Raw genomic sequence first — 24,644 nt, 5'->3', positions numbered from 1 at the left:
CATATTGGTAGGAACAAATCTGATCTGTAATCAGTCTGTCAGTCTGTCAATCTGGTTGCTGAATCAGCCGCAGGGTGTGAAATGTGTCAGTTTTATGAACTCTTGACAGCCGATGATACACTGCCATGCATGTGGCTTCTGTGCTTCATGATAAAGATCAAGTATCAAATCGAAATGTTAATAACTTTTAGTGTAAATGTGCCAAACGTTAGATCAGCAGCCTGTACATTGAGTGTGAAGCTAGGACAGACTAGCATAAGCACATGAAACCAGCAAGCCTGATAACATCTAGAGGCAAAATGTATTCTTAACATTAAAACTGTCATCGTCCATCAGATACAATGTGTGTACATGTGTTGGTCCTTTATTTACAATATATACATTTTCCCAGCCTGCATCTTCCAAACAGCCTTGCATGTATAAAACACATGACATGTTGCCACTCTGCTGTTTAAACTCATGATTTTTGTTTTTCATTGTGTTACAGTCATCAAAGAAAGACTTAAGTGATTCTGTTTGGACATGATTAGACACAGACACGGTGAAAAAGTCTTACTAGATCTTTCTATTGTCAGCACATTTCCAGCTCTGCAAGTCTGTGCTTCTTAATCATCAGTGGTTCTCCTGATTTGGGCGTGGAGGTGGGCGAGATGGCGGAGGTGCTCTACAGGGAGGCGGGCCTTGAGGTGGAGGCGGCAGAGAGCCCGTCGGAGACGGGGGCACTGAGGCGTGGCATGTGTTGGCCGGGGGCAGGGCTCTGTTAGGAGGCGGTGTGTACATGGGAGAGCTGGTGGTGGAGGATGGAGGAGGAGTGGACGGCAAAGGTGGGAGAGTTGAAGTCGGTGACGGAGGCAACTGGAAGTGCTGGCTGCCCTCTGATGGACGGCGCTGGTAGCTGTGGGGCAGAGTGTAGACGGGTGTGGAGGGATGGTTGTAGATGGGGTAGCGTGGAGCAGGGTAGGATCTGCTGCGAGTGAAGTTTATGCACCTGCCCTGAAATCAGAAGTTAGTAAAATTAACTATGCAGTTAAAGAAAACTACATGTAGTAAGACATAGACAAACAGTCCTGGGGCACAGAGAGTGGCTGGCTTGAAAGGGCACAGCTCTTAGCAGATGGAAAGAGGAAATTCCTCTTTTAGTGAGTACCATGGAAGAAAACAGCATTCCTGCCAGTGCAGCCGAGCTGACGCTCGAAGCTGAAGGAGGCAGGCAGCGTCTACCCCTAATGACTTCTGCAGACAAGAGCATTCCTCCAGACAATACTACAGTTGTTTGTACCTTTCTCTACTAGCTTTGCCACTTGAGAATTTCTTTGAAGTCCCTGTTGTTATGATTGGATGCAGCTTGTCTTAAAAATTCAATAACTTTGTCATTCAGTCAAAAATTAAGCTCACTTTCTTTCAGTTGGTTGCCAATGGTTCTTATTCCACAGGTTATGATTAATTTACACACAATAAAAGGCTGTTTCTTTATCCAACAGAGGAAGCCAACATCTTACACCTTCACCTCCCATGTCTCACCTTGTCTCCTGGATAAGGACGCATCACAGACACCCTGTCGTAGCCTTTTCTTAGAAATACACACAGAGCATCCAGCTTTCCCTGCAAAAAACAATGGGACCAAAAAATAATATGAATGTTATGCAACAACCTCTCTTAATATGCACAAACTGTTGGCCCCTATTGAGACAAAACAGCCCTCATGCTTTGCATTCAGTGCATAAGATAAAGAGACAGATAAACAAAGAATGTATTTTGTTACAATAACACACGCTCAATAGATTCCACATTCTGGGGTTAGCTCAGTCCATGTCTGGTTCTTATTACCATCCATCCAGCTGACTAATATGGTAAGGAAACACATTTTATTAACCATTTCCTGGTAACAGATCATTCCCAGAAACGCTGAAAATGAAACATTTTCTGGCTTATGGAGGAAAGACGAGAATGTTACATCATATTTTCTTATCTTTTTTATGGGACTATTGGTCACACCATGAAAGAATGAATGAATAAGTGGAGCACCTTGATGGGTGAGTACCACTTCTGAGGACGCACAGATTTGTGCGTGTTGTAGTACGGCCGTGGTGAAGGAAGATCAAACTCCTGCTCGGGCATCACCACTCGAGCGTTTTTAGCTTTTTCCAGTTTGGCTCCTTCTTCGGTCGAGCCTTTATCTCCCCAACGAACCTGAGAAAACAGAAGTTCTTTAAAACTGGGCCAGGGTTTCCATTCCATACGTGATCATACACATTTTATTTAAAGTCGTGGTCTTTTCTTTTCATATTTTTTGTACTGTAATACATCATTCTCCTTATGTTAATAATGCCTCTCTTGTGTGCTGCATTCTATTTTAAACCATTTCTCTTTCCTTTCACATTGAGATGTTTGTAGCGTGTCCACATGGTTTTAATTAAACACAGTCCACTAAAATCCACAAGAAAAAAAAAGTTGGCTTCTTCGCCTCTTAAATTGTCTCAATTTATGGCACCAGTTTCATATTTGGGATTTCTCCTAAACCTCAAATCGACACAGAACCTTTATTTGTTAGTCCCACTGAATTGTATTTTTTCAGGCACATTTACCTTGATCCTCAGAGAGTCCCTGACAAAGCTACAATGTCAAGAGGGATCCAGCTCATCAGGACTGAAACCAATATTGTCAACGCAACCTTGAAAGTTCATTAGTAAAACTCCCTCCCTTGCAGCTGCCACGGACAAACCATGAAGGCTTTAACTTGGCAGTAAAAAGCGCATAAGTGACGCTTTGCATATTTTCCATAGCTGTGTTTGGAAGCAGTGCAGCTTCAAGGCAATTTCACAGCAAAGAGTCCTCAGACTCTGTGAAGGACGTGACACAGACAGGATGAACTCGGTCTCCTCCAGGACCAGCCACAGAGCTGGTCCCTCTGAGGGCCTCTCAGTATTGCTCACCTCCTTCAGACTGCTCCCAGGTATCATGTAGCACTGATCAGTGAACTGAGCTTCTCTCATCACTCAGGTGATTCTTGTTTTTCTGGCTTCACTCACCGTCATAATAAAAATCATGCAAACTCAAACCATTCTGTTTTTACCCTGTATGTCTGCTGCCTTTGCAGCTTACGGTCCAAATGGCCTCATCTTAGCTGACTCTGTGAAAGAGTCACATCAACAGAGTGACTCAGTCTATTCCAGTCCATATCCAGCGTGGACTTGCATACTCATCTCTTTTAAGGAATGAGCCACTTCCTGTTTCCCTTTGTTTTCCTGCTGTACCGCTGTTTGATCTTTCAGCGTTTACTTTGAACCGGCTGAGCGCCTGAGCTCGCCACATATTCCATCTGTGATCCAGTGAAGAGGAGCGAAACTAAAGTTTGAATTAACTTGGAGTCACATTTTCTATTTAAAACTGAAAACAGCATCCGTACCTCCATCCTTTTGATGCCACCAACTCCACGGCCTCCGTAATAGGACGCATCGACTGTGGGCCACCTCTTCTTTGGATAACCTTCCTCATCATCCTAAAGAAAGCACAAACAGATTAACACTGTGTCTGCTTAGAGTCCATCTTTGACTTACAACAAATATTAAACAGATAAAAGTGAGGGATAAGTGACATTAAACCACTCACAGAGAAGTCTTCTATCACTGGAGGAGGTGGCTCATGAATGACCTACAAGCATAAAACACAGATTTATTGTGTCTTAATATAAAATGTTTCTATTACAACATTCATCTTCAAAACCTGCTCTGTCCTGTCCTTTTTGCTCCTGTAGGATGCATTCTTGTTTTCCATCTCAGTTCTTTATCACAATCTTCTTTTATTCAAGTTGTATAAATAGAAAGAGTACTAGCATCATCTTTGAGATTTAATGTTTTCATACCACAGTGCAGCAAAGAGGCCAGAACCACCACAGCAGAGCGATCGTCAGCAGGAGCAGCAGGATGAGCAGAGCTATGGCCACAAAGGTTCCATCAGACTACAAGAAAACATAGAAACAATATGTCAACACTATGGAGATGTGAAACTCAGAGAGCCATGCGGCTTAGTTTTAGGTTTTATAACATCATGTCGTGTCAAGGCTGCTAATGAAAAGCAGCCCACTGTGGCAGAGTGTTGAGCGCTGCAGCTGCAGGAACCTGAACATGTGATTCATACAAGAACAAGAGGAGCAGCTGATGACAAGATTCTCTGATGCAGCAAATCTGTAGCCAGCAACAAGTAATATATCATTGACAAGCTGTAGATACTTATACTACTACTTATAGATATGTGTCCACTCATGGGTCTGACTGTAGCTACTCACACAGGATACTGCAGTGATTGTGACTGAGCTTGATATGAAGCTGAGGCCGTTATTCATGCTGACGTGGAGAGTGGCAGACCTGGGGACACAGTGAGTAAATAAAAGTGTATATCTGCTAAAAAAAAAAGTTAGCTGAAATGAAAAATGAAGATAATGACGTACGTCCCCTCTTTTTCCAGAACAGGAGCTGGGCACAGAAGGTAGGTGTCTTTCACCACTAAGGGTCTTTTCACTGCAGACAATGAAAGAATGCGGATTGAAGGCAACGCAAGATAAATGTGAAGATGAGTCTGTGATGAAGCACAAAGTAGTGATGCAAACAAAGGGAAAGGTTTTTCTCCATTTTTCTCTACCAGCCCTGAAACTTCAGATTCAACCCTTAAAATATTTTTTTTTGTTCTTAAATTCCTGCACTTCCTCTCCTTATGGAAAATGAAGCGAATGAAGGGAGGGTTGTGGTTTATTTACCCTGGCTGAGTGAGTGTCTAGTGTGTGCAAAGACAGTGCTCGTCCCTGATGAGATCCACATTCCCAGTCAGACATCTGAGAAGCGCTGAGCATTATACCAGCTGATTCTGAGCAGAGGGAGATGGCGCTGATGGTTTTTGAGGAGGGTGAGGATTTAAATCACTGTAGCCCACAAAGAGCTGCTGTTCCCCACCCATCCCTGTTCACAGGGCCAAAATAAACTCTGCACAATGATGCAAATTGCTGCTGAGAGCTATTATCTTCTGTTTACAATGTAATGTGCAGGACAGATGATCATTTACTCAACTCATTTACATGTTTCTATGGACAAACACTGGCTTATAGACAACCTGCTGTCTAATCTAATAGTTTAGCTCTGACATAAAACAATAAAGAGGACTTTCACAGATTCCTCCCCCCTCTGTGATTTTTATTTTTTTATTCTCCACCAAAACAGAGCATGTTTCTAGTCTGTATGCTAAGCTAAGCTAACTAGAAGTTGAATATAGCTTCATATTTATTTATATGAGTTATTTGGGTCTAAATGTTGATCGTACCTTTATGGTTGCTGACAAAAGCCAGATGTTAGTGGGTAATTTTTTTCTCCAGTGTGAAAGGGGCTCGAAATTAACATTAAATTAAAGCCATGTGTCTACTAACCGAACAAACAGAAGTCCAGCATGCACTTGTGTTTTCTCAGTTTTTGGTCTGAGGAAAATATGGCTTTGAAAACGTTTAATGACTAACTTAGAAGCTAGCTGTCAGGGTTTTTTTGTCTTTCTTTCTCCATGTGTGTCTGGAAGAGCATAAAGTGGCACCGAAGTCAAGTACTTACTCAGAGTAACTGTGTCGTTGATGCGAAAGCTGCAGAGAACTTTCTGTACGTCTCGGGCATGAAGGAAACCGTTCCCCTTGACGACCACCTGGAAGGATTCTGAAGGTGGATCCAATTGTCCTTTGTTAATTAATGTTCAATACATTCCTGAAAAAAACTGCTGAAATGTAAAGTGAATAATTAAATATAACGATGTTCCTTTACCTCCCTCACAGATGCTGGAGGGCTCCACAGCCAAGATCTCGATGCATGACCTCTTCAGGATCTGACAGGGAAATTAAAATCTCACATAAAGGTTTAATGCATTAAATTATGCTTTGAAGGAGTTTGTGTCTTCCATACCGAGTCAATGACCCCTTGCAGAGCTTGGAATCCATCGTTCACAGGGAAGACATGGTCCTTACTGTCAGCTATCGTTGAAAGCTGTCAAGAAACGAGGCCACATGATGATCGATGGCTTAGATGAGTGATTATTTTAATAGGTCGGCTTATCTGAGGGATGTACCTGGGTTTCATTAAAGTCTTTGACTCCTACACAATACACAGTAGCACCCAACTGTCGCGCCCTGCCGGCCTGATTGAAAAGAACAAATAATGGTATAAAATGTGTGTAAGGCTCTGCTGCCAGGACACATCATGGTCTTGGTGTCACCTCTCTCTGAGCCAGGTCAAACTGGTTTTCTCTCAGGTCACCATCCGTCAGGGCGATGATGACGCTGGCCGTCCTGAAACCTAAAAAACATGATGACACAAAATGATGTTAAATCTATGAAACCACAATGTTTTTTGACTTTATGGAATTCATTTATTTTTCAAAATCAATCATCTGAATATAACTGTGATGGAGGGTGCAGCTGGGTTTCTGTGTGTGATTATTCTACCACTGTATGACTTTTAATGACTCCACCATGATTAGGTGTTAAAAAGGAAAATGTTCCACTCACCATCTCCAGTCCCGTAGTAGATTTGCTCACTGGCCTGAGAGAGAAGAGGTTAAGGCGTCAGTGGCTATAAATTTAAATAGGCCTGGTTTAAAGATGCCATTCTGTTGGGTAGGGTCAGTTTTCCATTGACTTTAACAGATGACTTACTCTTTGAAATCCTTTGTGCATGAAGGTGTCCCCGCCCGGCTGCACCATGCGCAGCTCCTCCAGTCCAGCCCGAATCTGCTCTCTGGTTTATTGGGCAAAACAAAAGTTAATCACAAAGGAATGAAACAAAAGATTCATCAGTGAATCAGCGCTCATGTCTGAGTGTGTGCCACCTGTCTTCTGTTAGTGCCATGAGAATCCTGCCTTCTGTTGAAAACACAATAAAAGACATCCGCAGCTGAGGGCTGGAAAGAAGCAGAGAGTGGATAAGAGTCGTGCTTTACAAACACACAGGTTTTCTCTTTGGACACAAACTCTCTTTGTGTGGCGAGTACCTGATGAACTTGTGAGCCAGATGATCAACAAAGTAATAAATCTCATTCCAGTAATGTTGCACACTGCCAGACCTGAGGAGAGAGTTTCAACAGGTTATATCTGAGTTTAAATCACTTAAAATTAAAAACAAGACTCAGGTGGAATATCCCTTCAAGGTTTGGCTTTCTTAGACTTTTTGCCAGGTCCGTCCCTTTTTAGGGTCACCTGAAAGCAGGGGGCATCAATTAATAGCTACAGATCTAATATTATGTTAAAACATTGTCAGTTGTTGTTGGTTTATCTTTCTATGTTGCACATGTTGTATGACTTTTTTTTGGCTCACCTCCTCAGTAAGCCTACTTAACTCATTTTTTCCATTATTTTTGTGGCTTTCGCCGCCTGATGAGCCACATGATTCAGCCATGGCCAATATTTTTCAACTCTGGACCCATGAAGCAACTCCACTAACAAAATGGAGATCAAAAATTGCTGTCAAACAAATATGCAGAATGTCTTACTGCCTCGTTTCACACTGCCTTCTCTTCTCCTCCTCACTTATGTTTTCATTTATCCTGTGATGTGAGTCCCACTGCAGAGAGGAGCCAAAAAACTTGGGATCTTTGGAACATCTGGCTCTAATGGAGAAAGGGTTCTGCAGACCCTGAGCACAGAGAGCTGGAGTTGCATGGGATTGGATGTGGGCTGCTCCTGTCAAATGAAGTGTGGCCGCAGTTGGACAACAGGAATCCAGCAGTTTACTTTATCATCGGAATGAATGCATAAACACATTAACGATAAAGATGTCACACTTTGTGACAGCTCACAACTGTTTACCGAAGATTTACACAAAAAAAACGCTGACAGTATTTTTAAAAAGTATGTCAACACAGTGATGGGACTTGACCAGTCCAGGAGCTTCATGTATGTTTGACAGTTTAATGGACAGTGTAATTTAACCCCCGTGTTTGCCTGCAGGGCATTCTAGTGCATTTAATTGTGCTCCTATGTTTGTTAAAGTAAAATACTGTGCATTGGAAATAGAGCTGGAACTATTAGACTGACACAAAGATATTATTCAGTTTGATAACTTGTAATTATTGGATGCCCACTCTGTCTAATGCAACTAAACATCGAATGTTTTGAAGATAATAACACACTTGAAAGTATTTTCTCTTCCCAAAGGTACTATTCTTACTGTTTTCTGACATTTTATGCCGAACTACTCATTATCTAATCCTGAAATTTAATGGATGATGGAAATAATTGCTGGTTACAGCCAGTTTACTTTGTTCCTGATAAATACATTAGAGATCAACACAATCAGACTAAATAAGCAAAGAATCAGCATCTGATGTCTAAATGAGGCTCATACTTGACATTTCAAAACAAACATTACACATGTGGCAGCTGCTTTTTGCTCACTTACTGCAGAGTCCAGGCCACTTACAAATGTTTCTCTATAAACACAAAACTTGCCCTTTTTTATGAGACACTGACGTGTACAGTTTCAAGCTGTTTCTTTAAAAATTATACTCACTAATTCCTTAGAGAACAGCTTGAATCATGCACCTGTGTCTCAGAAAACCCAGATGACTCACGTATCCAACACTAAACGGGCTCTTCTGTGACTAAATACAAAAGTGGAAGCACTCACTTGTCCAAAACAAAGTAGAGGTCGAATCCTCCGTAGCAGGACGACCCCGCTTCCCTCCTCTCATAGAGCTGTGCTGCGCTGCCGGCCACCAGCACTGCCACCAGTAAGCCCAGTTCCAGACCGAGCAGGACCTGCCTGCACCAGCACTGGGACATCACCCCGAATTTAAAACAACGGTCAGCCTTGGGTAAACATAAATATTCTCTAGCTGGAGTTTTCCTTGTGACTTCTCCCTCACAGTGCACTGATATTGTCTGCCATGCTGTGCAGACTGATCTCCAAGGCATGAAGTGCTTTTTCTCTGGATCAGTGTCCCATCTCCTCAGCAGCAGATGTGTGCTGGCAGAGGAGGAGTGTGAGGCTTCAGCTCCCTCTCTGTCCACACTCAATCATTTTAGCACCATCAGTGCCACAGAGTTTGCACAGTGAAACAAAACACACATGTGCCGGGCTGGTGGATGATTTGACTCCTTCCTATGAATGATTGAAGACATTTGTTCTCACTCGTTCTTTTCTTTGTTTAATGTTTCTGTTTCAGTTCTGTTGGAGGTTTCCTTTATTCTACACCTTACCCATCAGTGCCACATAGTGGTAATCACATGCACCGTGCAGACCACTGTAGTGAACACTAGGCTGCTGTTCAGTAAGCCTGCATTTAACCGAGAACTTTTAACTAAGCGGTTTGGAAAATATAATCTTTTTATGGAAATAATGTCACTATGTTTGCTCACAGATTTAATACAAAAGCTATAGTGTGGTAATTTAAAAATTAAGGTGCTAATTTGCATAATTGTATTAAAAGAGCCTCAGTTGCCCTTTGCCCTGTTTCCACCGTTTATGCTAAGCTAACATTCAAATGTATCATTATTGTGGTGTTGTATTAATTATTTCATAATAATCATTGCAAACAAGCAAACTGCCTTTCTAAGCATTCTTGTTCTAGATAAATATCTAAAAAAATATCTTGTTTAGATACATAAATAAATTATTTTATTATATTTAAATATATTATATATTTAAATAAAATTTAAAAAAATATATATTTCTCACCTGTCCACTAGGTGTCCTCAGTGCACTTCTTTCTACATGTCCACACCTGTAGTTTATGACTAATTAGCCCTGTCTTCCTGCCTGCTGTCCCTGCAGCTTCACGTCCTCAGTCAGCATCCATGTGAAGAAACAAGTGCAAAGGTGAGCTTGCTGGCTTCATGCTGTTTAAAGATAGAAGAATTAAGCGGTTTAGAAAATCGTGTTTCCAGCTATAGCTGTCAGCTGGTTAGCATAGCTTGTGGTGAAGTAGCGGGGCTGCTAGCATGGCTCTGTCCAAGTCAAATGTGTGTCCCTCCCTGATCACATTTGACGGCAGGAGTCTGATGATTTGTTTAAAAAACCTTTCACATGGACAGTGACTGCCATTTGTTTGACACTGAACCCACACTGGGTGTCAATGGTTTGGCCCAAGAGGTCGGACCCCCACACAATACCTGAGAAAACATGTTGACTTCTTTAGGCTGAGCACTTCAGGTGCAGCATGGTGACGGTGGCTGAGGATGGTTTATTCCTGGTACTCCATGAGTCTGTCCATTTCCCTCTGAAACTGTTGTTGTATGGGAGTTCTGTTGATTTATTGTCAGCTAAAGCACTAAATGATGAGTCAGTATTTTCCACATATTACGTGTGTGAGTGGAGTGGGCCAGAATCTGCTGCTGTTTCTGAAGCACATGAGTCCAGCTAGTGTATTATTTAAGTTAAGGAGAGGTATAAATGTAGGCTGATCAATAAACAGAAACGATGCTCCATGATCATCTAAATATAATCCCCCTTACTCCATAGATGCACATAGGTGTAGGAGCCATCTGACTGCAGGTGAAGCGCATCTCTGGGCTTCGGATGCTCAGAGGAATGTGGTGGTGCTGCGCACTGTGTGCGCTCTGCTCTCCGTCCTGTATGTCAGTGAATCACTGCAGCAGCATGGAGACGTGAGAAAACAGCGTTGTGTTTATAAAATCACGCCGCCGCTGTCGAGGAACTTCCTTTAGCGCTTTTTCCCCCCTGCAGTCACCGGCTTCACCTCCTCTTAAGATATTTGATCCGTCAGTGATGGAAGTCGCTCCTGCGTTTTTGCTCCTGCTGTGCGGTTTGTGCGTTTCCCTGGCGGCTGACTGGGAGCTAGTGGACACCACAGTGGGGGACCTCGGGGATGCAATCGACTACAAGGATCCCTGCAAAGCTGGTACTGTGCATTTTATGCTTTTACTGTTAGTGTGTGGAGCATAGAGCCATTGAGAGCCTGTGAGTCAGAACCTTTAAAAGTTAAATGTAGTGTGTCAGGAGTGACGGCGTGAATGCAGGCAGATGTTTTCAAGCAAAAGTAACATCAGTCAATGAGGCATAGGTGTGGTGAACTGAGCGTTAACAACACAGCAGGCTTCTAGGCTGTAAAGATAAAGTAGAAATAGTATAACACACCACACTAAACACTCCATTACAGGGACATTTACAGCCTCAAATGAGCATCAATTGGAAAAGCAAAGATCTATAAAAAAAAATAGAAGCACAATTTGACGTTAAATTATTGGGCAGTTTAAATAAAAGACAAAAACAAATGATGAGCAGACCCAGTTTTAATCCACTGACCGCCTGCTGCACATCTTCACCTCCTTTTTCTTCATAACTTCTCTGTTTGAAGAGTACTGGGACAATAAATCTACTCCATCATAGGTAATTATCAGAAAAATGTAGCCTGCACATAGACAGACACAGTAAACATACTTATTAGGTGATTTTAAAATGTTTTTTGCCTTTAATGGCATTGAAAGCAGGTCTTGTGTGTATATAAACCTTTGAAAGTAAAAATATCAGATAGAATTGCTTCTTAATGGGGATGTATTACAGTAAATTACAAGAACCTCTGGGTTATAGTGAAGTGTGTCATGTTTCCACATCCCAGCTCTTTATTTAACATGAAGAGCTGTCTCATTGATGGACTTTGTTAAAATAAATACACCTTTTCCGTCATCTAACATGACAAACAGTTCCGTTGGTTTTTCATTGGTGACTTCTGCAGCTTTCGAAAGCGCACCTCTCTCCCGCTCTGACGCAGTTGCCTGGAGACTAGAGGTCAGCGAGGCCGTGCCAGCACAGTCCTCAGCTGGACGCTGGTGAAATCCCTCTCGCTTCAGGGCATGGGGTGCACACACTGCAGGGTTGACAGTCATTTGTAGTCACCCTTTGCATGAGTGAATTTACTTCAAAGGCCGACGCAGGGCCCGCTACGTCCTTTCATTTGTGTTTTCAATTGCTGTTACATCACACAGCTAAATGAGGTGTTTGAAGGGGGGGACTCCAGTAATCTCCTAGAAGAGGAAAACATGGATCTAGTGTGTGTGTGAGTTCACACAAGGTTTGAGAAGGATGATTTGAAGCCTAGCTTTGTTGTTTCTTAAGGACTGACTCTTACAAATACAGAAGTTGTGTTCAGTGTTGCTGTTGGGTTTCTGACTCTAGCAGACTGTGTTGAAGTCGTGTTTTCCACCTCACTTCAACACAGTCTGCTAGAGTCAGAAACCCAACAGCAACACTGTTGCACACAATTATCATGTGTTTTTCTAACAATTCTAAGCTGCTCGGTTTGCTGCAATATTCAGACGCTAAACTTAAGAGCTTCTTTCACCACATTTATCCTTTATTTTCTGTCGAGCTCTGAAAGAAAAAGGAAAGCAGTGATTGTTGGTGAGGGTCTTGGTGATGAGACCGATTGGAAAGAAAATACATGTGATCCAAAATCAGTCAGTGCATCTCATTTCAATCAATCTTTAGTCTGTGCTCTGATGTTTGTCATGTATTCATGAGGTGTGTTTGCTGGTCGGACGGACACATGGAGTCCTGGTCAGGTCTCTTTTCAGGACGGACATATGCAGACTGTGAAACCTGCCTCTGTATTCACTGTATACAAGAAGCGCTTGATCCAGGATTTTGTGTTTCTTTCCTTCAGATTATGTGAGCTTTTGTCCTTTTTGTGTTTGTGTGTGGCAGACATTTTTGTTTTCATATTCATGTATCTGCTGTTTGTCTGCACAGCTGCCTTTCTGGGAGACATCGCTCTGGATGAAGATGACCTTCGGTTATTTCACGAGGCCCGCCGCAGTGATGCTGTGCAGCACAACCACACAAACACAGGTGTCAAAGCAGGAAATGTTCAAAAAATTACAACTGAGTCTTAGTCTTAAAAGGAATGATAATCTGTGTAAATTCCCCTGCGCCTACACTTGACAGTTAACAGTTCGGCTTCCAATGAAAGCATCAGCAGCAGGAGAGCTGCAGGCAGCCTCCATCGTCAGCGGAGAGCAGCCACCTCCAGACCTGAACGAGTGTGGCCGGATGGCATCATCCCATATGTGATCAGTGGGAACTTCACTGGTGAGTTCAGCAGGATGCCAGTAAGTCTTATTGTCTACTATGATGTACTGTACAGCTTTTTGCAGCATGGATGTCCTATAACTGTCAAACTCTAATTGAGAGTTTCCTTTCAGGCAGTCAGCGAGCCATTTTCCGCCAGGCGATGCGTCACTGGGAGAAACACACTTGTGTCACGTTCATTGAGAGGACGACTGAAGAAAGCTACATTGTTTTCACCTACAGACCTTGTGGGTGAGTTAGAAGCACATTAACCATTTCGGCAACATGTATGCATTAATCAGTCACTACAAACGTGTTCTTCATGGTGTTTCTGCCCCACAGCTGTTGCTCCTATGTGGGCAGGAGAGGCGGCGGCCCTCAGGCCATCTCCATAGGAAAGAACTGTGATAAATTTGGCATCGTGGTCCATGAACTCGGCCATGTCGTCGGCTTCTGGCATGAGCACACGCGTCCCGACCGTGATGAGCATGTAAGCATCATCAGAGACAACATCCAACAAGGTACTGTCACTGCATCTGTGCTCCCCTAAGGCTCCAGATGTTTGCATGTAGCCCATTGACAGTCTCTGTATCCAAAGGGCAGGAGTATAACTTCCTGAAGATGGAACCAGGCGAGGTCGACTCACTGGGAGAGGTGTACGACTTTGGCAGCATCATGCATTATGCGAGGAATACATTTTCCAGGTTGGCAAGGGATTTTTTGACTTTTCCCAAATGTGCTTTTTTAAAAAAACTTTGTTTTCAGCTCTGGTCACAATGAAATGAAGGCTACTGTAACCTCCATTCTTAAATGTGTAATGCTTTATTTTGCTTTGTTCAGCACTGTTGCCCATGCTTCAGAGTAAACATCAGGGGATTTGGTCTTTATTGTCCTTTAGTGTGAAATGGCTTCACACTAGCTTTTCCTTTTATTTCTGTCTCGTGCATGTTGTTGCCCTATTGCTTTTCTCTGTGCTTTGGTATTTTACCTCCAGAACCGCTTTGTAGGTCTGGGTCATGGAGGCAAGCCAAGCTAAATAAAGGCCTGGCAGTGTAGGCTTTGTTGAACAATTTGGGCTGGAGTGGCCTTTTTCTCTGGCATTCAGGAGCGGGCTCCACTGAGCCGGCTGGCACCGGCGAAAGGCCCCATTCAGAGCATTCTGTTTGCACATGCCTGTCATTCATGGGTGCATCACCATGGGAACTGTGCAAGAGTAGGAGCTCTAAACCCAGCGAGAGATTATCAGAATCAATAAAGTATCAAGGTGTTGAACAGGAGGCAGATCACAGGCCTTTTTCTTTGAACTTTGTAGAGTCAGAGTTGTCTCTGTTTCCTCTCTTATTGGGTTCTTTGTGCTGTCATTGTTCCATTTAATATCCTCTGTGAATAAGGTGGTCACATTTGTCTGAAACAGAGGCATCTTCTTAGACACCATTTTGCCCCGATATGATGTCAATGGAGCCAGGCCATCGATCGGTCAGAGGACCAGGCTGAGCAAAGGAGACATTGCACAAGCCCGCAAACTCTACAAATGTGCAAGTAAGACACATTGGTAGATTACACAAATACCCATGTAATGGAATTGCACCACGTTTGCATAATATCAAACAGGAAATGTTCAAAATGTTCTGCATTCTGAAACTTATCTGTGACTTCTGGTGTATCTCTGTATGTCATGGTGTGTGGTTGTGACAGGGTGTGGGGACAGCCTACAGGAGAGTTCTGGAAACTTCTCTTCCCCTGGTTTTCCCAACAGGTACTCTGCATATGCTCACTGTGTCTGGAGGATTTCTGTCACTCCTGGAGAGAAGGTGAGCAGAAGCAATAATGCCATAAAGCCAGATTTATCCAGTATTCATTGACTTATGTCTCATAATGGCACATGTGTGACTTCTCTGCTGTAGGTTGTTCTGAATTTTACATCCATGGACCTCTTCAGGAGTCACCTATGCTGGTACGACCACGTGGAAGTCCGAGACGGCTTCTGGCGAAAAGCCCCTCTCAAAGGTCTGTTGTGTTGCTCAGTACTAACCCTGTGAAGTGGTTACAGGTGAAGCCATCATTGTGTAATACACTTTGGCAGGCCGTTTTTGTGGCAACGCACTTCCAGATCCAATTATCTCCACTGACAGTCGCCTGTGGATTGAGTTCAGAAGCAGTAGCAGCTGGGTGGGAAAAGGCTTTTCAGCTGTTTATGAAGGTACAACAGAGACAACATGCTGAAACACTAACTTGCATGCATTTCTTCTCATTATAGCTTTCATGTATAAAGGACAGCTGCAGAGAGAAAGATGGGGGAACAGGTCTGTGAGTTAAATAATTTCTCGCCTCCTGTGCAGCCATCTGTGGGGGAGAGGTGAAACGGGACAGCGGCCAGATCCAGTCACCCAATTATCCTGATGACTACCAGTCACACAAAGTGTGTGTGTGGAAAATCACAGTAGCAGAGGGTTTCGACGTGGGGCTCTCTTTTCAGTCATTTGAGGTAAAATACTGAATAATAATGGAAGATTCATCAGACTGACCATCTGGTGTAATGTCTGTTAGCAAACATCCTCGTCCTTGCTATGTCTACAGATTGAGAGGCATGACAGCTGTGCCTACGACTATGTAGAAGTGAGAGATGGCGTTTCAGAAAGCAGCCCGCTGCTCGGCCGTTTCTGTGGCTATGACAAACCCGATGACATCAAAAGCACCTCCAACCAGCTTTGGTTAAAGTTTGTATCTGATGGCTCAGTCAACAAAGCCGGCTTTGCAGCCAACTTTTTCAAAGGTCAGAAAAAAGTAGTTCAGGATTTTTAGGATTGGCTGGCACAGAAAACCCAGTAAATCATTTATTTATTTACCCTGTTTTGTTAGAAATGGATGAGTGCTCCAGACCAGACAACGGTCAGTGTGAGCAGCGCTGTCTGAACACATTGGGTAGCTACAGATGTGCCTGTGACCCAGGATATGAGCTGGCAGCTGACAAACGGAGCTGTGAGAGTGAGTGTAGAGCCTTACTCCTCAAATTTACTTCCTACCAACATCAGGGGGCTACACTAAAAGCTTCTTCAGCTAGTCTGATACTCTTTTGCTCAAAATCAGTTAGATGGATGAAAAGAGGAATACAGTAGATCTCTTTTTCCTGGTTGGAATGTGATGTGTAATTTATTTTCTTCTTTTACCACTAGAGGTCAGTGCTCTGTTACAGCTTCTCAAAGAGAAAGAGAGCAGCACCAACTGGATTCAGCAATAGTACATTTGTAGTGTGTACAATCAATCCATTATTTTAAAATTCAGGAAATATTTAAGGCAATCCTTGTGTAATTCATGCACAGCTGATTGTGTTATACAGGCGTGTTTTCTCTCACTTTTACCTCTGAAATCAGCGTTTTCTCCAACCAGCAGCTGCCTGTGGTGGATTCATCACCAAGCTGAATGGCTCCATCACCACCCCTGGCTGGCCTAAAGAATACCCCCCCAACAAGAACTGTGTGTGGCAGTTTGTAGCGCCAATTCAATATCGAATCACCCTGGTGTTTGATGTTTTCGAAACTGAAGGAAATGATGTAAGTTTTGAGTGAGGCATGCCTAAAATCACGCTATTTCTGCACATATGTAATTCCTGTGTGTTTCTCATCAGGTGTGTAAATATGATTATGTGGAGGTGCGCAGTGGGTTAAGCTTAGACTCAAAGCTGCATGGGAAGTTCTGTGGAGCAGAGAAACCCGAGGTCATCACCTCCCAAGAGAACAACATGAGGATTGAGTTCAAGTCAGACAACACTGTCTCCAAGAGGGGCTTCAAGGCTCACTTCTTCTCTGGTACGATGTACTGATGAAGAAACTACACATGTGCAAAGAACCCTCAATTAAAACTCTTAAATATGTCACCAGATATAGACGAGTGCTCCAAAGGTAATGGAGGCTGCCAACATGAGTGTGTGAACACGTTTGGAAGCTACAGCTGTCAGTGCCGCAGTGGCTTCATGCTGCATGATAACAAGCATGACTGCAAGGAAGGTACAGTAGGTGTATTGTTTGAGTAAACAGTCTGTTTACTAACTACTACACAGGACAAAGAATGCCCTGTGGGATGCTTGAAAGTTCAGAAGGGGAAATGATGTGATCCTGTAGTGATGCAGCTTTCATTATTTATGTCCGGTTGTGTTTTTCCCCACAGCGGGATGTGATCATGTTGTAAACAGTGTGTCCGGCACAATCAGTAGCCCCAACTGGCCTGACAAATATCCCAGCAAGAAGGCCTGCACCTGGATTCTGTCCACCACACCAGGACATCGGATCAAACTTGTACGTCATGACACTGCGATACGGTGTCGTTTTTTTTCACAGCATGCACATCTCTTTAAAGTTGGCTTTAAATGACCTGCAGGTTTTTAATGAGGTTGATATGGAGGCTCATCTGGAGTGTGCTTATGACCATTTGGAGATCTATGATGGGAGAGATGTACGTGCCCCAGGTCTGGGACGGTTTTGTGGCACCAAAAAGCCTTCGCCAGTCATCTCCAGTGGCAACAAAATGTTCCTGCGTTTTTTCTCAGACAACTCAGTGCAGAAGAGAGGGTTTGAAGCTTCATACAGAGCAGGTAACCAATCAAAGTAACCACAAAGTTCTACTCCTAAAAAACCTGGAAGTAAAGTATAGGACCAAAAATGTGACTTTCCAATGCAAGAAAGGGTTTGTTTACTGTTGTGCTTATAAAGCTACATTCCTCCCTCACTTTTATGAGTTCCTCTTTTTGACCCTCTAATTTTGTGGTTGTGAATTTCCAGAATGCGGTGGAAGCCTTAAAGCCGAGGTCAAGACAAAAGATCTCTATTCTCATGCCCAGTTTGGAGACAACAACTACCCTGGAGGCTCTGACTGTCTGTGGGTGGTCACTTCTGAGAAAGGTTATGGAGTGGAGATCATCTTCCAAGTGTTTGAGATTGAGGAGGAGGCAGACTGTGGCTATGACTACGTGGAGCTGTATGACGGCCCTGACACCAAGTCTCCGAGGCTGGGACGATATTGCGGATCGGGGGTAGGGCTGAGTCTACTGCATTAAACACAGCTTAAACCAAAATATTGTCCACAAATGCATCTGTCTCTCTCCCTCAGGCTCCAGAGGAGGTCTACTCAGCTGGAGACGCCGTCGTTTTAAAATTTCACTCGGATGACAGCATCAATAAAAAAGGTTTTCATGTACGCTACACGAGCACAAAGTTCCAGGACACGTTACACGCAAGCAAGTGACTTGCTACACCTCCCCCCCCAAAAAAAACCTAAATGGAGGCTTCACCCCTCACATTTGGTCAGTCACACCCGTCTCCACGCAGGCGAGGAGTGAATGCATGGGCTGATACCACAAAACCAACACACATATTTTACACTGACAGAGTGAAGGCATGCAGAGAAATTACATCTTCACTCTCCCTCATTATATAGCTGTGTAAGTGGCTAAGGACTAGTTTGAATCATTTTGAATCCAGTCTCACTGCTTATAATGAGCTGATCATAGCACAGGATATAAAATGTATATATTGTGATATAGTAGTTTGCCTTGTTTTTAATCCACTGTATCACTTTTTACTGGCTACTGAATGTAATGCAGTTTGATGTATGATATCACATGACATATGCACAAAATAATTATGGACAACAAAAACTGATTGTGCCTGAATTCAATTTTAGTGTTTTGTATTCTCTTCATCACTTAAGTTTGAGTTGTAGTCCAGTCAGAATTATTTCTATGCTAAACTTTAGGTGTATCTTCACTTTAGACTTAGCTGTATTTGTTGAATAAAGACAGGATAATAGCTGATAGGAGTGGAGGTAGGGCAAGGACATTGAAGGTGTTCCTTGTATTGTGTGACCATTTCACACCTAAAAACATGTGCATAGCTTGAAGCCTGGCAAAGTGGATTCTTCATCCCATCCACACCAGCCACTATGTTGTGTATTGGCTGCCCTCCGATCCACCTACAGCTCCATGACGGAGGGCAGAGACGAAGATAACCTGAGGCTAGTTTCCAAAGGTGGCAGGTTACAAATCTTACATGACAAAGGAGAAAGTAAATACAGGCTGGGGGCAGCATTGCTGCAGATGTAATGTCCCACATATTATCAGTGGGTCACTGGGTTGAGTTATTTTTGTAGAAAACACATATTTTTTAGTTTAATGTACTGCTTAATGCAGCAGAAAATGTTGTTTACTCTTGGATGTGTTCATGGTACAGATGCACAGTGCTGGGCGTGGTCTTGAGCTGCTTAAAACCTTTTTGGCCAGATATTAAAGATGCACTGTGAAGTAAACAAACGTATGTTTACATCAGGAGAGGGTGGATTAACCAGCTGGCCTGCTGAACTCTAGAATATGATGATCAGAAAGCATTTTTCTCTACATTGCCTGCACACCACGAGAAGTATGACATGAGAGATCTGGTTTTTAAAAAGATGTTTTATTGTATTAGTGATCAAGCAAAAAGGATGATTATTGAAATGTAAAACATAAACTTTACAGTGCCTTACATTAATACAATAACTTCGGTCATGTAACCAAACAGTTTCACATTCGTCACAGAAGCACAGCTTCTTTGAACTGAAATGTGTGGCAGTAGATCCAGTCTACATATTCAATATAAGAAAAGTTACTGAAATGGTTAATATTTAATGTACATTACAAAACCCAAACCTGCTTCAATAGAAAGAGTAAATGATTTCCATTCATATCTGTTTATTTCATGCTTGTTAACACCCTTTGTTCCTCCTCTTTTGCAGTTGTTAAATCTTTGGTAAGAAAACTTTGAGAGGCTCATTTTCATGCACTTTATCCAGGAAACCTAAGTTGAAGTAAGGGTACAGTGTCTCGGTGAAGGTCTCCCTGAAGGTGTAGAGGTGTGTCATGCACTCTGCATTGTAAAAGGACACCAGGCCCCTCTTGTAGTCCAGGTACACGCCAATCCTGGCCAGCGGTTCCTCCAGAGACAGGACAGTTGGAGGGGATGTGCCAGCCATGTACTGAATGCCGTAAGAGAGGGAGAGAGTCCAGAAGCCGTTGGCTGGCAGGGCCTTGATGACTCCCTTTCTGGGCACTGACTCCCTGGCCACCCCCACTGTCCAGACCGTGCTGCTGTAGACTTCAATCTCCCAGTAGTGTCGCCCATGGGTGAAACCCTGGCTTCCAAGCAGTGACAGGGCAGCGTTGAACCTGTAGGGGTTGTCCTGCACAGTGTGATTAAAGGTCTGGTAGCGAACGCAGGTGAGGGAGGAGGTCAGGCTGAGCCAAGGGTTAGCTGTGCTGGAATTAAATGTAATGGCTGCTGGAACTAAGAGAAAAGGGAATGTGTGAGCCTTGTTAGATAAAAGATCATTCTGGTGCAGTTCAGTGGTTCAGAGTGTCACATGATATACCTGGATAGATGCTTCCCTTCATGGATTTCCACACTCTGTACTGCAGGGGTCCTGCAAACCGGCCCTCACACAGACTGGGTGATGTAAACACAGGTTTCTCAAACTTCAGCAAAGGCCTGCCAACAAAAGCAAAGTCTAACAGTGAAAAACAGGCAAACGGAACAAAGCCTTTCAGTGATAGAGACTCTTTTCCCACACTCACCTCTGGAGCAGCGCTTTGATGCTCTGCAACGAGACACATGGATAAACACAGGAAAAGAGACCGGTAATTAGTTTTGTTATATCTGAAAGAAAAGAAAGCTCTTTCCATATTACATCAATGTCTGAGCTCACGCTATCCCACCCTGTGGGATTGCCCTGTGGCCCGGGGAAAGTCCCAAAACCCAAGGTCTGTGTATGGCCCTGTGCCTGAACTAAACTCCTTATCCTCTGGATCAGTGGGTGAGATCACTGGCCTACATCCTGTCTGAGCTCACTTGGAGGAATACTCTTTTGTTAGAGGAAAATTAGTAACATTGTTGGTATTAGCGGGGCACGTAAATCTTCTAGTACATGTATACCAACGTATTTTTTGGCCTCTACGGACGGTGTGCAGACTTTACAGGAAAGCCAGCTGGTTACATCTTGAATGCTGATGCTGGAGTGTGTTTGTTGGCACAGAAATGCATGACAGAGTGAAAAAACAATCACCCTGAATTTTGCTTTTTTTACTCCTCCTGGTTTCAAAGATGAAAACAAAAAAGTTGGAAATCAACAGCTCAGCATCTTTCAGCTTAATCATCCCCACAGCTGACTCATCATGTTGATAATAACTTCCAGATGTAGTTATGAACTGAACCTACCCTGAGCAGAGTGAAGGGGTTCTGCTCTTTCAGCTTGTCCTCTATCTCGTGGACAGCCCGCTGCAGACGGGATATCTCCACACACAGCAGGGCCTTGTGCTCATCCAGACGGATCAGCTCTCTCCGCTCCTCCGTCTTCAGCTTTACCTGCAGCAGCTTCTCCTCCTGGTACAGGAACTGGTGCAGGTCGCTGAATTGGGCCTCAATGCGCTGCTTTAGATCAGCTGTGTGTTCCTGGGTGGGTGGGAGATGGTGGTCAAAAGGAGCAACAATCATGCACAGCGAGGAAAGGGTGACACTTTGCTTCTCACCTTAAGTTTTTTAACCTCCTCCTCAGCCTCCCTGTCACACTGCAGGGCCGTGTTGAGCTCCGCTTTTAACGAGTCCATTGAGCTGTTTAGAGACGCCTGTCAGGATGAAGACATAACATCACTACTGACCCACTTCAAATACAATGACTACTTTTATCACTTGTGTAAACATTGGATGACATCCTCATTACCAGATAAACGAATCTTAACATGCTGCTCATTCCTTGTAGTGTAAACAGACTCGGCTTCACTCACCCTGTACTTGTGTTCAGCCTCCTGCACACACATCATGGTATGATTTCTGTGCTCCTGGGACAGACCGCACACCAGACACACCAGCTCCTGGTCCTCTTCACAGTACATCTTCAGCTCTTCCCTGTGCCTGTTGCAGCGTGGGACTGGTGCAGGAGTCCTCTCTGTCGGCCCGCTGTCTGCCAAGCACGCTCCTGGTCCGGTCTCCTCCAGACCTTGACAATAACTCTCTACTATGTTGGCAACAATGCGATTGGGCCTGTAGCTCTGTCCGGGGTACACTTTTCTGCACTGAGGGCAGGAGCCTGTGCCTCCCTGCACAGGGCCCCGTGGTCCTGCCCAGTAGCCCTCAATGCAACCCAGGCAGAAGGTGTGATCACAGGGTAAAGACACCGGCTGCTTGAAGAGATCCAAGCAGATGGAGCAGGTCAGGTCTCTGCTTATTCTGTGAGCTGAGCTTTTGGTGACTTGTCCAGCTATGGGAGGCTGTCGCAGCTTTTCCATTGCTGTTTGCACAGCAAAGTCTCCTTCTTTAGGCTTCCAACTTTTTTTGTCTGGCTTTATCCCCTGGTTCAGTTTTTCCAAGTTCTGCAGATAAACTGACTGGATTTTCTTCACTTCTTTCTGATTCTTGCTCATTCCTTTGCCTTCTGTGTCTTCCTTTGTTCAGACTGTGCTGCTGGACCTCTGTGTCCTTCCTCTCCTGCAGAGTGGCTGCTATCTTTGGCCTCCAGTCTTCCTGTTGACTGTAAAGTGAAGTGAAGGGGTTGGCCTAGAAGCAGCCTCAGCCTCTTACACCCACATCAGATAGTGGGGGATCTCACTGGCCCCCCTTTTCCCTTCAGACTGACGTCACACAGTCAGGAAACCGAAGGCGGACCATGGATATTCTTTTCTTGCTGTGTTTGTAACACTAAACTTAACTCAATCTGCTGTAGAGCAGCTACAGAAAAATGTAAATCCACTTTTTGTGACCGTGTGAGTGTTTTCCTGAAGGTGTTTAAACATAAAAAGCTGAGAGTAGCATCAGCCAACAGATTTCCTGGTCCTTTTTATGGCAATATTCTTTCCCATAATCATAATGGCTGTAGAGTAAACAGGATCATTAAGATGTGTGACAGGAAGAAAGCTCCAAAGTAGACAAATATAAATATAAGAGCCATAATTTACACTCTCAGTGTAGTCATTACATCAGATGGCATATGTCCCCTCAAGGTCTCAAGAGACATCTGTCCAGACCTTATTTCAGCATGTAGAGTATTGATACTGATGTTTTGTAATAGCATGGCAGTATCATATGTACAGACTGAATATTACAGGAGGTTACATCAGACTCCCTCCTGGAACATGATCACAGGTCAGGGGAGTAAAACTACAGTTGGATTTTATTTATCTGAAAGAGTTAGCATGATACGTCATCATTTTCTCTTGTTTGTGGAAGGATTTTAGCTCAGATGGTCAATAGTAAGAAAAGAAAAGCCTGACACATTAAGGAGCAAGTCAACAGTTTAAACTTCGTGTGTCTGGACAAGTTTGTCTGATTTGTTGTGAAACCTTCAGGTCCTGTGCTGCTGGAGAGACAAAAGCTCGGGTTCTGTAGAATGTTAAGAAATAGTGACATCTACTGGCCAAAGTAACAGCAGTACTGCACTGATAACTATTTAGAGAATTGGTATTTTGATGTATCCTAGATAATAGAAAAGTAGCACCAACCATGCAAAAAGGTGAACATTTGTATAATGTAGTGACATTGCACACTGCTTTTTAAAGACAGCTGCAGAAATTAGGCTACATGTTTAGATGCCACTGTTGTGTTATTGTATAAACTCTGAACTCACAATCCGTGGTGCTGAAGAGCTACCTGCCCTGTCCTAGTGTGAACACTTGCAGGTAGGAAGCCCTGGACAGCAGCAGGTCTGAGCTGTGTTCTGCAGCTTTCTTTATTTTGTTACAAATATATGCACACAAACATTTGTAATGAAATGCAAAACAGCAACCCTGCTACGAAATCAGGCCGCACACAGTCTCTATGTTGCATTAGTCATGACGTGCGATGAAGAGAACCAGCAGTATGAAAGTTTTATTTGCTGTATTTCATATTCACCGAGGCTGCAGTAGGAAACAAGTAATATGAAGGCACAGTGTGTTAATTAACCTGTAACCTTCAGCGGTCCAGAATACAAAATTACCATGACAGCATCTTCAAAGCTGCTCACAGCAGCACAGACATAGTAAACACAGGGGAAGGGATTAAGACTGTTGAGTTAATTAAAATGTTAAAATGCCTTCATGTTAGGAGTCCTGTAACCTCATGAGGGAATAATTCAAGTGGGGTGCAGTGAAGAGGTCACATCCTGCAACATTACAGTGAATTTATAGAAAGAAAGTTAACACAGTTTTAGCCAGATTGTTACTCTGAAAGCTGTCTGTATGACAGAGTTTTTAGTTTTACACATAAGTCTGAGACAATGTGCTGAGGATTTTTTCAGGCAAGAGGAAGGCAGAGAAGGTATAAGACTGAAGGGAAGCAGAGGAAGAGGCTGCACGAAGCTGTGGATCCAAGGAAATTCTTCTGCTGGCCTATAAAAAGACTTAATGTGGCCTCATATTGAATAACACAATCTAAATGATAAACTGTGCTCACCCATAACCATGAATAAAATTATAAAAGAAAAACGGGTAGGTTCATATGCTCCATGTCTCTTCTGATACAACAGGCTGAGCAGCAATGGGTCTTTCTGTAGCAGCTGGAGACAGTGTGAATATGTGCATACACGTGTGCAGCCATGCATGTGAGT

The 24,644-nt window shown here is 43.4% G+C and overlaps 3 protein-coding genes across 6 annotated transcripts; 1 reads left to right on the top strand and 2 right to left on the bottom strand.

The window, feature by feature from the left end:
• Nucleotides 1-9,132, bottom strand: antxr1b (ANTXR cell adhesion molecule 1b). 3 transcript variants are annotated; one of them, XM_028417230.1, is made up of 18 exons: nt 8,649-9,132; nt 7,015-7,086; nt 6,853-6,924; nt 6,680-6,761; nt 6,533-6,566; nt 6,241-6,320; nt 6,094-6,162; nt 5,931-6,011; nt 5,793-5,853; nt 5,589-5,687; nt 4,448-4,517; nt 4,286-4,364; nt 3,863-3,958; nt 3,610-3,651; nt 3,407-3,499; nt 2,026-2,190; nt 1,522-1,602; nt 1-993 (listed from the first exon to the last, which is right to left on the bottom strand). In XM_028417230.1, exons 1-18 carry the CDS (start codon nt 8,933-8,935, stop codon nt 613-615), a joined length of 1,944 nt encoding a protein of 647 aa, XP_028273031.1. In that variant the 5' UTR covers nt 8,936-9,132; the 3' UTR covers nt 1-612. The 3 variants fall into 3 exon arrangements, with proteins under 3 accessions (XP_028273031.1, XP_028273032.1, XP_028273033.1); XM_028417231.1 differs by lacking the exon at nt 8,649-9,132 and adding an exon at nt 8,532-8,640; XM_028417232.1 differs by lacking the exons at nt 1-993; nt 1,522-1,602; nt 2,026-2,190 and adding an exon at nt 2,209-3,319.
• A 1,473-nt stretch (nt 9,133-10,605) lies between these two features.
• Nucleotides 10,606-18,768, top strand: LOC114443293 (bone morphogenetic protein 1-like). 2 transcript variants are annotated; one of them, XM_028417204.1, is made up of 20 exons: nt 10,606-10,881; nt 12,729-12,827; nt 12,924-13,067; nt 13,181-13,298; nt 13,389-13,567; nt 13,645-13,750; nt 14,461-14,585; nt 14,742-14,857; nt 14,951-15,053; nt 15,130-15,246; nt 15,386-15,531; nt 15,624-15,819; nt 15,906-16,031; nt 16,437-16,597; nt 16,672-16,852; nt 16,925-17,050; nt 17,211-17,338; nt 17,421-17,634; nt 17,822-18,072; nt 18,150-18,768. In XM_028417204.1, exons 1-20 carry the CDS (start codon nt 10,749-10,751, stop codon nt 18,282-18,284), a joined length of 2,904 nt encoding a protein of 967 aa, XP_028273005.1. In that variant the 5' UTR covers nt 10,606-10,748; the 3' UTR covers nt 18,285-18,768. The 2 variants fall into 2 exon arrangements, with proteins under 2 accessions (XP_028273005.1, XP_028273004.1); XM_028417203.1 differs by having other exon boundaries at nt 16,434-16,597; nt 18,150-18,767.
• Nucleotides 18,769-19,470: 702 nt separating this feature from the next.
• Nucleotides 19,471-22,585, bottom strand: trim69 (tripartite motif containing 69). The gene is made up of 6 exons (XM_028417237.1): nt 21,850-22,585; nt 21,595-21,690; nt 21,284-21,517; nt 20,644-20,666; nt 20,442-20,557; nt 19,471-20,356 (listed from the first exon to the last, which is right to left on the bottom strand). Exons 1-6 carry the CDS (start codon nt 22,483-22,485, stop codon nt 19,812-19,814), a joined length of 1,650 nt encoding a protein of 549 aa, XP_028273038.1. The 5' UTR covers nt 22,486-22,585; the 3' UTR covers nt 19,471-19,811.
• Between the last annotated feature and the right edge of the window lie 2,059 nt (nt 22,586-24,644).

This window comes from Parambassis ranga, chromosome 12, assembly GCF_900634625.1.
Source record: "Parambassis ranga chromosome 12, fParRan2.1, whole genome shotgun sequence".
In the NCBI taxonomy this organism is placed as follows: Eukaryota; Metazoa; Chordata; class Actinopteri; family Ambassidae; genus Parambassis; species Parambassis ranga.
Note: the sequence above shows the minus strand (reverse complement) of the source record. Positions and strands in the feature narration are given on the sequence as shown.

Excerpts from the sequence above, each read along its gene's own strand:
- antxr1b (XM_028417230.1), bottom strand. The coding sequence starts at position 8,935 with ATGCCTTGGAGATCAGTCTGCACAGCATGGCAGACAATATCAGTGCAC. Across the intron at positions 6,163-6,240 it reads TTGACCTGGCTCAGAGAGAG|GCCGGCAGGGCGCGACAGTT; the intron begins GTGACACCAAGA and ends CTTTTCAATCAG. Across the intron at positions 994-1,521 it reads GTCCTTATCCAGGAGACAAG|GGCAGGTGCATAAACTTCAC; the intron begins GTGAGACATGGG and ends TTCTGATTTCAG.
- trim69 (XM_028417237.1), bottom strand. The coding sequence starts at position 22,485 with ATGAGCAAGAATCAGAAAGAAGTGAAGAAAATCCAGTCAGTTTATCTG. Across the intron at positions 20,667-21,283 it reads ACCCCTTCACTCTGCTCAGG|AGCATCAAAGCGCTGCTCCA; the intron begins GTAGGTTCAGTT and ends GTCTCGTTGCAG. Across the intron at positions 20,558-20,643 it reads ATCAAAGCGCTGCTCCAGAG|GCCTTTGCTGAAGTTTGAGA; the intron begins GTGAGTGTGGGA and ends TTTTGTTGGCAG.
- LOC114443293 (XM_028417203.1), top strand. The coding sequence starts at position 10,749 with ATGGAAGTCGCTCCTGCGTTTTTGCTCCTGCTGTGCGGTTTGTGCGTT. Across the intron at positions 13,299-13,388 it reads TTCACCTACAGACCTTGTGG|CTGTTGCTCCTATGTGGGCA; the intron begins GTGAGTTAGAAG and ends TCTGCCCCACAG. Across the intron at positions 17,635-17,821 it reads TGAAGCTTCATACAGAGCAG|AATGCGGTGGAAGCCTTAAA; the intron begins GTAACCAATCAA and ends GTGAATTTCCAG.